Raw genomic sequence first — 14647 nt, 5'->3', positions numbered from 1 at the left:
TCTGCCACTAATCGATCTCCTCCTGCTTTCACATATCACCTTCTACCTTGAATTTCTTCCTCCTCACACCTACCTTTTTACTCTGACTTCCCATCTTATTTCCCCAGTCCTGATGAAGGATTTTGGCTTGAAATGTTTACACTTTTCATTAGATGTTGCCTGGCCTACTAAGTTCCTCCAGCATTTTGTGTGTATTAATGAAAGATTCCTGCCTTGTGGACTTTCAACAGCAAGTTTAAACCTAAATGTTGAAGCAACAATGCTTAATTGTTCAACAACAAAATACTGCAGATGATGGAAATGGAAATAAAATAGAAGACAATGGAAATTCTCAGCAGCATTTATGGAGAAATAGTGTTAATATTTCAGGTTGATGACCTTTCATCCAGTTTTAATGACGTTATTAAACAGACTATTCATTCTGTCCTCTCTCCACACATACCAATAGATTTACTGAACATTTCTGATTTTTTAGTGAAAAAAGCAGATAGTGAAAAAATGAATTTGTAAGAGTAATGCTCAGTTTTTCACAAGGTTGTTGCTGTTTCTCAATTTGTACTCTTGCTTTTGAACTTGTAGATCCTTGTGTTCAAATGCAACGTGAGAAACTTCAGCAAGCAAAATTTAGAGTAACATACTTGTGCAGTACTGAGGGAATGTGAATACTGAGTGAAACAAATCTCAAGCTTATATATATTTTGTTATACAGGTGTTGTCTGGTGAGGTGTTTTATAGCAATGCTTTCTGCTGTCTGTGGAGCTGAGATTTCTGCTCTTCTTTAAGCTGATGTTATGGGAGTTATCTTTGGTATACAGATCATTATTCACCCCCAAGCAGCATCACCGTAAAATCAATGCATCATTATCACAATGCTCTTTTTAATAACTTTATGTTACATTTTAGTTGTTGTATCCTGCACTACAACAGTTAACTACTTATCAAAAATGCCTTATAAATAGTAAGCCATTTTAGGTTGTCCTGACTTGTCGAAAGATGTAGTGTCTTTTTCGCCGTCAAGTCTAAATATTTAATTATGTAAAACCATCTATTTTAGATAGACCTTCAAATCAATTGGTCAATTCTATGTATCTTGCAGTGCTGAAGTGTAGCTGTTATATAAACAACCAAATTTCTCTAAGAATGCAGTGTTATCTTTCAAGAAGGTTGTTCAAAATCTTGGGTGGAGGTTCTGTTTGCAAATGAGTCTGTCTGGTGTGTTGGCAATATTCACTCCTCAACCCACTTCTAAAGCAGAGCACCTGGTAATTAATGTATTCCTGTAGGAGCTTTTGGTATGTACATATTAGCTGCTCTGTTCTCTGTATTGCAGTCATGAACACTTTTCAAAACCATTTCATCTTTTTTAACCATAGAGGTGGTCCTTAATATCTGTTTTCCTCAGCAGTATCATGTAAATATATCTGTATGTTAAGAGAGTCCAATCTCTGAATTTGGATTTTTGTTGCTGTCTGTGGACTGTTGGATTTTGAACTGTTGCATTTTGCACCCCCCCCCCCCCCCCCGCTGCTTACACTGGCTTTGAATTGCAATTACGTACACTTGGCAGTGAGACGGCAAATTTGAGGAAATGGTAGAAATATTCAGCGTGTATCTTACTGTTGGTATCATTGCCTGGAAAAATAAACAAAATGCACTGAATAAGAGTTATTTACTTCTTGATCTATGTCAACCCAAAATTGCTACGTTTCTTTTCCTTTTAACTGAGCATTCCTTTCAAGTGGATAATCAAAGAGAGCAGGATGATTTTCCTTGTGATCTGGCCAACATCTGTCCCAATCCTAACAACTAAACTGACAACTGAAACAGAGAAGGTTTGTGTTTAAATTGGTTGATATGTTACCTATCCCAAAAGAGTGTTCATGTCAAAGATACTAAACAGGTAATGGGCCATTGTAAAGCATAAGCAGTGTGGAAAATGGAATTAAGAGTCATGCTGAAGGAACAGGGATATGTCTGAATCAGTACATTGTTTTCATTTATCTTGACTTTAGAACAAAGATGACAAGGAGTTTCTTTAGCTAGAGAGTGGTGAATCTGTGGAATTCATTGCCACAGATGGCTGTGGAGGCCATGTCGTTGGGAATATTTAAAGCACAGTTTGATAGGTTCTTGATTAGTAAAAGAGTCAAAGGTTATGGGATGAAGGCAGGAGAAAGGAGTTAATGGAATTAGTCAGCCAACGTGGAATGGCAGAGCAGACCCAATGGGCCAAGTAGGCTAATTCTGTTCCTAACGTCTTATGGTTTTATGACTTATTGCTAATGCTGGGCTTCTCAATTGAAATACTGGAATGACTTATTTTGTGTTCTTTAGAACAATTTATAAACATAGTTTATCAGCATTTAACAGTTAAATCAGTTTATTGAGAAATATTGTTAGATTGGAGTGAAATTTCAGATCCACAAATAATAAAGGGCATTGAAAAAAACATTAATCTGTGAACTTTCCTGTATATTAATTGTATCTTTGATGCCCTTGACTGTTTGTCTCTTATTTTCAGTTGAAACAGTGTCTGAAATAGTGATTAGTATTGGGACTGACCTGTTGCAGAGGTTCTATTTTATAAAAGCACTAAAGCGGAAAGCAGGGATATAATTGGAGAGAACGTGACATGGGGTAATGTGGAAAATCTGTTTATTCCTGTTCTGTTTTCTGTCTGTTTAAACCTATTTTCAATTCATGGGTGCATGCATTAATTTTGCTAGTAACCTTTTAGTGTGGAACTTCATCAAAGACCTTCTGAAAATTTAAGTTCACCACATTGACAAGTTCTGCCTTATGTGTTCTACTGGTTACATGATCAAAGAAAGTACAGCAGGCTTGTCAAATAAATAATCTTTTCTATATTGACTTTGTCTAATCTCTCTGACATTCTTCATTACATCCTTTTATAATAGATCCTAGCAGTCTGCCATCTACTGCTAATTTTTGTGTTTGACGCCTTCCAAATTGCAGGAGCTTTTGACCAATCTGTAGAATTCTGTAAGGTGGCAATTAGTGCATTCATGATTTCCATGGTCTCCTGTTTTGGTATTCTAGGATTCAGATTATCTGACTCTGGGAAGTTTATCAGAATTTAGTCTTATTATTTTTTCAGGTTTTTTTAGTTATTGTTAATTTCTTTTAATTCCTCCGTATTATTAGATTTCTGATTTGCCAGCACTGCTGTGAGGTTATTTTTGTCCTCTTCTGCAAAGATAAAGTGGAAGTATTGTATAAGTCTTCTATCATTTTTATAGTTTTCTTGGAAATGATTCTTGGTTTGTAGTTCATAAGTGAAAGGCAAAGTAAAAATGGGCAAATGTTAGAAATCTGAAATTTCAAAAAAAAAACAAAATGCTATAAATACACAGCAGGTCATGCAACATCTGTGCAAAGGATATTAGAGTTCAAAATTCAAAAGTTAAATGTACATTTATTATCAAAGTATATAACCATAAGATTTGTCTTCCCACAGATAGCTACAAAATAGAGACACTGTGGAAGCCATTGAAAGAAAATATCTGTGCTGTATTTTTCTATGACTCTAACAAACACCCAACGTGCAAATAAAGAACAAATCTCACAAATGGCAAAAAACAAGCAAAAACACAACATAAAAATCAAACCAGAGTCATTGAAACGGTTAAGGAATGTTTAGTTCAGTTCATTTCGATTTAGTGCTGAGTTGTTCGTTATCTGCAGGCAACAGAGACAGTCCACCCCAATCAGAATCACATTAAATAGCAATAAAAAAGGAGAAACCGGAAACACAAATTACATGAACAGCAGAACCCAATCCACAAAATGCAGTGACTAAACCTGGCCCAAAACCCATGACTCCAGCACCATCTTCTGGCAGCATCAAGCAAGAGCTAGGGAGAGACTGGTCAACCTGGTTCTTCTGGTTCTTCTTCTTGTTAATTTCAATCTTGTTCAATGCTTTGATCATGGGCTCCAGGCTTCTTGGCCTCCAGGCCATACACTCCATTCCAAACCTCACTGAACTCCCTCATAGACAGCAAAGCACCAGATTGCTCAGTCAGGCCTCAAACACACCACCAAAAGGTAAATCACAGGTTCCAATAGTAGCAGAATCATATTTGAAAGTAGTAGTGGTAAAGGAAGTAAAAATGGTTGTTTTGTGAACTGTCTGAAGGATGTTGTCTTTGGTCTTGCTGTTTGCTGATGTCATCTTCTTCAGGTCAATATTTCAGGTTGCTAAAAGGTGAACTCAGAACGGTAAATCTCTTTCTCACTCCATTCAGGCTGCCTGACCTGATGAGTACCACTTGCATTTTTCATTTTTTAGTTCAAGTTCATAAGCATGTTCTTGCAGACTACAAGAAGCTCTTAACCAAAAGTTCAGTTTTTTAAGTTTATTGTTTCATTCTTGGAATGATGGAAAGTAGCTAGCTCTGCTGGGTTATTTATGCTAATTAAGTATGTTTATGTTAAAATTGTAATGCATATTTAATTTATTAAACATGTTGAAGTAAGGTATTTGTAATCTGTTTAAATGCTGATCTTAGTTTAGCCAAGATTATGACAAGGCAGCAGTGCAGGAATGGTTCTTTGCTATAGTGTCAAATATACAGGCCTTGCAGTGACCAAAGCTGCAGAACGGTTATAATTCAAGAAGCACACAGGATTGAAGGTCACATTATATGTGTTACTTTCCAAAAGAACTTCTGTTTGTATCATTAGAAGGAAGCAGACGTGGTTGGACAACTAAGCAGGATGAAAAGAGGTCTATTTTTGTTCAGTCAGATGATCATGTCATTAAGCGCAGTATATTTTAGTAATGGTGCAGACAGAATGCGTCCTTAACTGTAGCTTGTGAAAGTACTGAAGTATATCGATGGAAGAGAATTCTGAAGAATCCACTTGTAGGCTCTACTTTTTCTCTGTATGTATGTTTTTGTTTGTGTACTCTGCAGTGGAAAAATCAAATGCTTTCTAAATCATCAGCGGATATTATTGCTGCTTAGCTGCAGATTCCTCTCATTCTGTTGCTTAACAATCCACTTGTAGTTTTATTCTGGGGGGAGATTCAGACATTTATACTTTTGGAAGATACTAAGGTTGTGCCTTTCCCTACCTGAATAAAAGACTAGTTTACCTTTCTGTTTGATAGAGGACAGCTGAGCAGATTTCCATGGTATATATTACTATAGTTTAAAGTTGTGATGAAGAAACTATTTTGGTGTTGACAGTGTGAATATCATCTGGAAGCTTGAAAGTGCTTCAGTCAACACATATTTACAGTTTCAGTATCTCAAAAATTTGCTGACAGGCTTCCTTTTGTGTTATGGGAATTTGTGTATAAAATTTGCAATTTTTGCCACCAATTTCCCTTTCCTACAGATTTACATTTGTATTCTTATGTCTTTCTCAAATGGCTATACTTAAATGTGACCATACAGAGTGTGATTGTTCTTGTCTATTCAACAAAGTAATTTCTGGTGTTCAAGGTCTCTGGTAGCTAAGCACTTCATTCACTTTCTTCCATTATTGCCTGTATTTCTAGTGTAATAGTTCGCATTTTTTTTTTGGCTGGGAGGTTTTAAAATGGTTTTGCTTCGTATTGGTATTTCATTATGGGTGACTAGCTTGAGATTTATACCAATCATGTTTATGTTGATTAAATTTGTGGCACATAAAATTGCAGAAAATTTACAATAGAGAAAGTGGTCGTCATCCAGCATTGTGTCAACGCTAGTTGAAAAGGACTGATCAAACCTAATAACATCTTCCATTACTTGCTCCATAGCCCTTTCGGACTCAGTTAACATAGTAAGCATATATCTTCCTTTTAATCTTGATAGAGTAGACTCTTGTTTTCACTATCGTTTATATTTCAATGAAAACAGATCTTAATTCTATGATTTTCCAGTAATTTCAAACAGACAGACAGACATACTTTATTGATCCCAAGGGAAATTGGGGTTCGTTACAGTCGCACCAACCAAGAATAGTGTAGAAATATAGCAATATAAAACCATAAATAATTATGTAATAGTAAGTAAATAATGCCAAGTGGAAATTAGTCCAGGACCAGCCTATTGGCTCAGGGTGTCTGACACTCTGAGGGAGGAGTTGTAAAGTTTGATGGCCACAGGCAGGAATGACTTCCTTTGATGCTCAGTGTTGCATCTCGGTGGAATGAGTCTCTGGCTGAATGTACTCCTGTGCCTAACCAGTACATTATGGAGTGGATGGGAGACGTTCTCCAAGATGGCATGCAACTTGGACAGCATCCTCTTTTCAGATACTACCGTCAGAGAGTCCAGTTCTACCCCCACAACATCACTGGCCTTATGAATGAGTTTGTTGATTCTGTTGGTGTCTGCTACCCTCAGCCTACTGCCCCAGCACACAACAGCAAACATGATAGCACTGGCCACCACAGACTCGTAGAACATCCTCAGCATCATCCAGAAGATGTTAAAGGACCTCAGTCTCCTCAAGAAGTAGAGACGGCTCTGACTCCTCTTGTAGACTGCCTCAGTGTTCTTTGACCAGTCCAGTTTATTGTCAATTCGTATCCACAGGTATTTGTAATCCTCCACAATGTCCACACTGACCCCTTGGATGGAAACAGGGGTCACCAGTGCCTTAGCCCTCCTCAGGTCCACTACCAGCTCCTTAGTCTTTTTCACGTTAAGCTGCAGATGATTCTGCTCACACCATGTGACAAAGTTTCCAACTGTAGCCCTGTACTCTGCCTCATCTCCCTTGCTGATGCATCCACCTATGGCAGAGTCATCAGAAAACTTCTGAAGATGGCAAGATTCTGCAGTAGTTGGAAGTCTGAGGTGTAGATGGTGAAGAGAAAGGGAAACAGGACAGTCCCCTGTGGCGCCCCAGTGCTGCTGACCACTCTCTGATACACAGTGTTGCAAGCGCACGTACTGTGGTCTGCCAGTCAGGTAATCAATAATCCATGACACCAGGGAAGCATCCACCTGCATCACTGTCAGCTTCTCACCCAGCAGAGCAGCGCGGATGATGAGGATTCTATATCATATTCTCAATATTTACTGCTTATTTGTTGTTATTAACATTTTTATTTTTTGTATTTGCACAGTTTGTTGTATTTCATACATTGGTTATTTCTCTGTCCTATTGGGTGCAGTCTTTGATTCTATTGTGTTTCTTGTATTTACTCTGAATGCCTGCAAGAAAATAGATCTCAGGATTGTATATGGTGACGTATATATACTTTGATAATAAATTTACATTGAATTTTATCTGCCTCTTCTTTACCCTCTTTAAGGGGACTCACATCTTTTTATAACATGGTGACTACAACTGTAGGATGTTCATATGCTGTATTCTGAATAGTGTTGTATGACATTCTTGTGCAAATTCCTTACTCTTCTACCTTGGCAAATAAAAATTAGATGAATACCACTTTTATGCCATCTAAATGACCTGTCTTGCTACCTTTAAGGATCTGTACCAACATGCTCAAGGTCCTTTTGTTCTGCCATACCATTCAATATCCTTTCATTTATACTCAATACCTTCTATATGCTCTTGCCTTATTGTGTCTCTCCAAAGACCTTACCTTGCGATTCTCTCAACTATGTTCTATTTGCCACCTTTTTTATTTGTTGACTGCAATTTCCTGTTTTTCATCCTCTGTGTTGAGCACATGGCCAATTTTTGATGCATTTGTAAACTAGTGTAGCTGGCCTATGGTCAATCTCTTCTTGTCACTCCTGTTGGGCAGAAATTTTTTTTTAAAAGTCCAAGAGCACAAACCACTAGACTCAAGAGCAGCTTCTAATCCATTATTATCAGATTCTTAAATGGTCTATATACTAAAGGATGAATTCTTGATCTTCCAGTGTACCTTGTTATGAATCTTAGGTTTTATTTGGCTGCTTATACTATACTTTCTCTGTAATTGCAATGCTACATTCAGCATTCTGCTTACTTTTTACAACTTCAGTGTAATTATATGTGGTATGATCTGTCTGGAGAGCATGCAAAGCAAAAACTTTTCTGATTTTTTTTGGTACATGACACTAATAAACCAGTAATAAATTGTTAATATAGTGACTAATTGAGGGGGCATAATTTTAAGGTGATTGGAGCAGATTATGTATATGGGGATGTCAGAGGTAAGGTTTTTTTTTACTCTGAGCGTGATTGGTACATGGAACTTGCTGCCAGGGTTGGTGGTAGAGGCAGATACATTAGGGACATTTAAGAAGCTCTTAGGCACATGAATGATAGAAAAAGCGAAGGCTATACAGGAGGGAAGAGTTAGATTGATCTTGCGGTAGATAAAAGGGTCAGCAGAACATTATGGACCAAAGGGTCTGTACTGTATTGTTCTATGTTCTGTATGATGACTACAGTTAGGAGCCAAGTTGTGATCTCTGTGGAGCTTCATCTGTAACAAACTGTTCTCAATGACTTTTCATATTTCTTCCTCAAGGAATTTGAATATTTGTCAGAACAAATCCATATTTACTGTTCCTGGTCCATCATTTTCCAGATGGATATTTATAACTGTCCCAAATAATGAATTCTAGCAATTTTCATGCTACCCAATTTTAACCAGTTTTCAATAAGCTTATTATTCAGCAGTATAGCTTTATCAGTTTTCCAAATCCTTGGCAGCCAGAGAGAACCTTACCATATCCTCTGCCACCTCGGGCAAAATACTTTTTTAGCCCCATCCTATCCTTGGTTATCTTATTGCTCTTTGTATATCCTTGGTTAAGATAACCTATCCTTGAAAATTGCAGTGAAAGGTTCCAGAATTTCTTCTCATTTTCTTAAAAAGTGTGGGCTGTATTTCACACGGGCCAAGCAATTTATATTTTTGTGAAGATGGTAAACTACTTTTTTTTTTAAACCAAGTTTATCCTGTTTAATATTTTATACTCATTCACCTGAACTACAGTATCTGCATCATGCCCTCCCCCACCCCCTTTTTTTTGTAAAGGCAGTTATAAAATATTCATTAAGAATCTTACCATATCCTCTGCCACCTTCGGCAGAATACTTTTTTAGCCCCACCCTACCCTTGGTTATCTTATTGCCCTTGTATTGCCATCCTATGGTTCTGTATAGCCCAAAGACCTAAAAATTGTGGACAATGTTCTATTTTGTTAATTTTTTCATGTTTCTTTAAACTGTGATTGAAGAGTAATTTCACCAGTTCCAGATTCAGGTTAGTCTGGAATATTTATATATCAGTCTGAAGTAGTTGCAAAATCAGGTTGGAAGCTACCCAAACAATATTAAGAGTTATTCCTCTAATCGTTTGGGTAGCCTCCAACCTGATGGCATGAACATTGATCTCTCAATCTTCTGGCAATGCCGCCCCTCTCCATTTACCATCCCCTTTTCCCTCTCTCACCTTATCTCCTCATCCACCTGTCGCCTCCCTCTGGTACTCCTCCCCCCTTTTCTTTCTTCCATGTTCTTCTGTCTCTTTCACCAATCAACTTCTCAGTGCTTTACTTAATCCCTTCCCCTTCAGGAACTCAACAGGCCAGGCAGCATCTATTGGAAAAAAGGTACAGTCAATGTTTCAGGCTGAGTCCCTTCATCAGAACTGGAGAAAAATTGCTGAGGAGTTGATTTAAAAGGTGGGGGGGGGGGAAGGGGAGAGAGAAAAACACAGTAATAGATGAAACCTGAAGAGGGAGGGATAAAGTAAAGAACTGTGAAGTTGATTGGTGATAGAGATACAGGCTGGAGAAAGGTGAATCTGGCAGAAGGCCATGGAAGAAAGGGGAGAGGAGCACCAGAGGGAAGTGATGGGCAGGTATGGAGATAACGTGACGGGGGAAATGGGATGGGAAAGGGTGAGGGGGGGCATTACTTGAAGTTCGAGAAATCGATGTTCATGCCATCAGGTTGGAGGCTACCCAGATGGAATATAAGGTGTTGTTCCTCTAACCTAAGTGTGGCCTCATTACGACAACAGAGGAGGCTATGGATAGACATATCTGAATGGGAAGTGGAATTGTAATGGGTGGTAACTGGGCAATCCTGCTTTTTTTTCTGGCAGTCAGAGGGTAGGTGCTCGGTAAAGCTGTCTTCCAAACTACATCGGGTCTCACCTATGTACAGGAGGCCACACCGGGAGTACCAGACAGTGTCTGACCCCAAGAGACTCTCAAGAAAGGTATTGACCCAACAGATTCACAGGTGAAGTGTTGATTAAATTTGATAATAATGTTGCTTAATTCAGAGTAAAGTTGCAAGGTTTTATGCTTGAGTTAATGTAATCTGTTCATAGTCTGCTCCCAATGAGGTAGTGGTGGGATAGTAGTATATAACCTTGCAGGCCCTATATAGAATCATCAGCATTCAGTTAGATCTGTGTGAAATGTATTTCAGATGTTTTCTTTGAAATCTTGTGCATGGTGGAGGGAATTAAAAAGACCTGTAGCTGCAGAGATGGATATGTTGCAGCAATTCTTATGCCAGCTTCCCTTGTAATGGATATGTTGAAAAAAATTTTAAGTGATTTTTTAAATTTGGATTTTCTCAGGATATAACAATTATCTGCAGAGTGGAGATCTGATAAACTTGTGTGTAATATTGTTCCAGCTGGAGGTAAATGCAGAACGCTCGTGTGCATCTCTAAAATCTGACCTCATAGTCAAACATTTTCCACACTTATTTGCCTCAGATAAGACTTTAAGACCCAGAAAAACAGAATTAGGCCATTTTGGCCCATCAAGTCTACTCTGCCATTCCATCATGAATGATATATTATCCCCATTCTCAACCCCATTCTCCTGCCTTTTTCCCTATAACCTTTGATGCCCTTACTAATCAAAACCTATCAAACTACACTTTTAAATACTGTATACCCATTAACCTGGCCTCCACAGCCATATGTGGCCATGAATTCCACAGATTCACCACACTCTGGATAAACAAATTCCTCCTCATTTCTGTTCTAAGGAGACATCTTGTATACTGAGCTGCGCCCACCTTCTGGTTCCAGACTCTTCTACTATTGGTTTGAGATGCTGCTGGTGAAGCCATCTTACTGGCAGCAAACAAAGCAAAGAATACAATGAAGTACTTTATTATTAACACTTTTTCTTGTAAAATTTATGGTAAATGATCACTACAAACAACAGAGAGGTGAGCAAAGGTGAGGCTGAGTCAAGGGTTGAAGTGTGCGGGTGGAAGGCGAGGTTGAGGCATATTTGAGGCAAATTGGGGTGAACGGAGCAGAGCAAAGGCAGATCTTGGATCTGCCCACCTCTGGTCTGGGCCCAGAGCATATCGATGTGATGGGGCCTGGATCTCGTGCTAGGAACTTTAGATGATTTAAATGCCAGACTGGATGGATTGAAAGGGCAGGGTGTCAGGACAAGAGGTGAAGGTCGGACCAGTTCTGATCACTGTTCTCTGACTTTTACTTGGCTCTTTGCTGAACAGAGGATGAGGCGATGGGCTGCTCCAGCTGCTCCAGACTTCATGTCTCTCACTTATGTTCTGAATGCTATTTGCTTACTTTTATTGTATGCATGATTTGTTTTTTTTCCCTTTGTTCACATTGGGTGTTTGGCAGCCTTTTTCTCAATGAGTTCTTTTGGATTTCTTTGTTCTGTGGCTATGCGTAAGGTGAATCTCAAGGTTGTATGATATATATCGGGTGATTGATAGAGTTGAACTGCATGTGCATGTAACGAGAGCTGTATAACTCCTTCTACCTTAGGCCACGAACTTTTCAATCATCCCTCATACATGCTTTGATAATAAATGTACTTTGAACATTCAAACATTGTCTCCATATTCACTCTATCTACACCTTTCAATATTTAATAGGTTTCAGTGAAATTCCCCCTCATTTTTCTAAATTCCAGTGAGTACAGACCAGAACCATCAAACGCTCCTCATATGTTAGCCCATTAATTCCTGGGATCATTCTCGTGAACCTCTTCTGGACCCTCTACAATGCCAGCAAATCCTTTCTTGGATGAGGGGCCCAATACTGCTCTCAATACTCCAATTCAGTCTGATAAAACCTCAGCATTACGTTGTGCATTATGTCTCTTTGCTGAAGTGAAGCTGGCAACCCAAGATACAAAATTAAGATTTAGACTAAGTCTGATGATATTTTGGCAGGTAAATTCATTGTCCAACTATAGTTTCATTTTGTTCCCATAATTTGTTTTTTTTTATGTTAGTTGACTGTCAACAGCTATATCAGGCAGCATCAGTGAAGAGAAAAACAAAGATAACGGGTGTCCTGTCTGATCTGATGGATATTTTTGTCATATTATTTTCATTGAGTTTCCAGCATATTTTGTGTTTTCCTTTTGCTTTACTTGTTCTCTACTTAGGCACACTACAATTGTCACATGCAGTGTAGGTTTGGGGCCAGTTACCATTCTTTTACTGTCTGTTTCACAGTTTTACAAAGAAAGGGTTCCGACTTGGCAATGGCATCCATGATATTGAATTTCTTGCTGTTGCTTTGAGCTCTCAGCTAAAGTGTCAATGCATTTGCATGGGTTGTGATTATATTACAGATTCTGGGATCCTTCTTCAAGCTGGCTTGGGGGAGTTGGAGAAAAATTTGTTTAAATTTTGAGTGATATGCTTAGCACCTTCAATCCAAGAGGTGAAGGGTAAAGAAAATTGTGGAGTGGATAGTGAAGGGGCATTTAAGGGAAGTAATTTATTTTTAGTTATATGGAAATAGTCTACATTGGATTTTTTTTTGTTATCTTTAGGCCTCATTCCAGCGATCCAATAGTCATGACAAAGTCCGAAAAATAGTTGCTCAAGAAGGACGGGCAGCCAGAAACCTGATTGCATGGAGCGTTCCCTTGGAAAATAAAGATGATGATGGTAAGCTTAATTATTCTCTTGTGTTGTGACTATGATTGGAGTTCAAAACTAACTTTGGTTATAATGCTTTTTTTTTGGGCTGTGTTGATATTGTGAATTGGGCTGCACAGCTAGAAAACAAGATATTTGGAGATGAAGCTGACTGTAATGTATCACTTTCAATGCTTGATAACTAGTTTGAGTATTCCATGAGGTTTGCTGAACTGGTTGCCCAACTTGAAAAGCCAGAAACTTGCTAATCCATCACTGTAGGTTTTAGACAAGAAAGGATATGATATGGGGGTATCCACACAAGGATGTTGGCACAAGAAATTGGAAGCAGTAGTAGGATTTGCACTAATTGTTGCTCTGCCATTCAGTAAGATCTTTACTCAGAATGTCACATTCCTGCCATATCCCTTGATTTCTTTATTATCTAAAAGACCAGTCAATTTTTATTCCCTGACTGGACTGAGAATTCTCATGATTCACTCTTTTGTACATGCACAACTTTCTTCTTATTTCAGTCGTGACTGGGCAGCCACTTACTTTGATACTTTGAATTCTGGTTTCAGATACCTTAGTAAATGGAAATGTAATCCCTATTTCTACCATGTCTAATGCTGTATGTAGGAATTTCATGCGTTTCAATGAGATCATATAATCTCAAAAATACAAGCTCAGTTATATAGTTGAGACTGCACCTGGAGTATTGTGTACATTTTTTTAAATCTCCTTGCTGAAACATAAAGATATGTCTGCTATTCAGGGAGTATGAGGAAAATTCCTGGAAGTCTAAGTGTTTTCTTGAGTTTAGAAGAATGAGAGGCAATCCCATTGAAACATGGTAAAATTCTTAACAGGGCTTGAGAGGGTGGATGCAGAAAATATGTTTTCCTGGTTTTGGACTCCATTCCAGGGGTTACAGTCTTGAAATAAAGGCTCAGCCATTTAGAGCTGAAATGAGAAGAAATTTCTTGGTCCAAATGGTGGTGAATCTTTATAATCCTTTACTTGAGAGCTGTATTGTAGTGTGTGTTCACGTCAAAGAGAGAGATAGATTTTGTTTCTGTTTCACATATTGTGACTGGAAAATAATGTGATACTAAACCTTCTCAGTAGATGGTGGTCAAGTGATGCTAAAACTAGCAAAGGTGGGTAATGTTGACTCAACACTTGTGAGAAATTAAACATCTTTTCAATTTTATTTCGTAAAAATACAAACGGGTCACAATACTTTCAATAGTGAAAGATATACATTTTTAAAAATATTGTTATTAATGGTTTTCTTTCTGAAGTCCCAGCCAGTATGTTGTACCTGGAATTGTACCTGGAATTTTATGTATAAGAGGAAAACTATTCTGCTCATTGAATCAATAAAGAATTCACAGATTATCTCACTTTCCAGCTGAGACATTTCAAATGCTCTCACAGTTTAAAAACAATGAGGGCTTTAGCTTCTAATATCATTGGACGGTGAATTCCTGATCCCTATTATTCTCTGAAGAAAAACAACTTTTATTCACTCCATTCTAATTCTTCCACCAATTAACTTAAAACTCCATTTCTGATTATTAGAACATAGAAAACCTACAGCACATTACAGGCCCTTCGGCCCACAATGTTGTGCCAATCCTCAATCCCTGCCTCATATATAACCCCCACCTTATATTCCTCCATATACCTGTCTAGTAGTCTCTTAAACTTCACTAGTGTGTCTGCCTCCACTACTGACTCAGGCAGTGCATTCCAAGCATCTTAAAACTGTGCCCTCTCACATTACCCATTTCAGCCCTGGGAAAAAGCCTCTGACTATTCA

The 14647-nt window shown here is 38.2% G+C and overlaps 1 protein-coding gene across 2 annotated transcripts in view; it reads left to right on the top strand.

Annotated features, from left to right (window-relative positions):
- scaper (S-phase cyclin A-associated protein in the ER) overlaps positions 1-14647 on the top strand; it is a 325667-nt gene that overhangs the window by 3410 nt on the left and 307610 nt on the right. For both annotated transcript variants that reach the window (XM_059946644.1, XM_059946645.1), the window contains exon 3: positions 12732-12849. In XM_059946644.1, the coding sequence (XP_059802627.1) occupies positions 12732-12849 (118 nt within the window). The remainder of the gene's footprint in view (positions 1-12731; positions 12850-14647) is intronic.

The sequence above is a fragment of the Hypanus sabinus genome, chromosome 21 (genome assembly GCF_030144855.1).
Source record: "Hypanus sabinus isolate sHypSab1 chromosome 21, sHypSab1.hap1, whole genome shotgun sequence".
Classification (NCBI taxonomy): Eukaryota; Metazoa; Chordata; class Chondrichthyes; order Myliobatiformes; family Dasyatidae; genus Hypanus; species Hypanus sabinus.
Note: the sequence above shows the minus strand (reverse complement) of the source record. Positions and strands in the feature narration are given on the sequence as shown.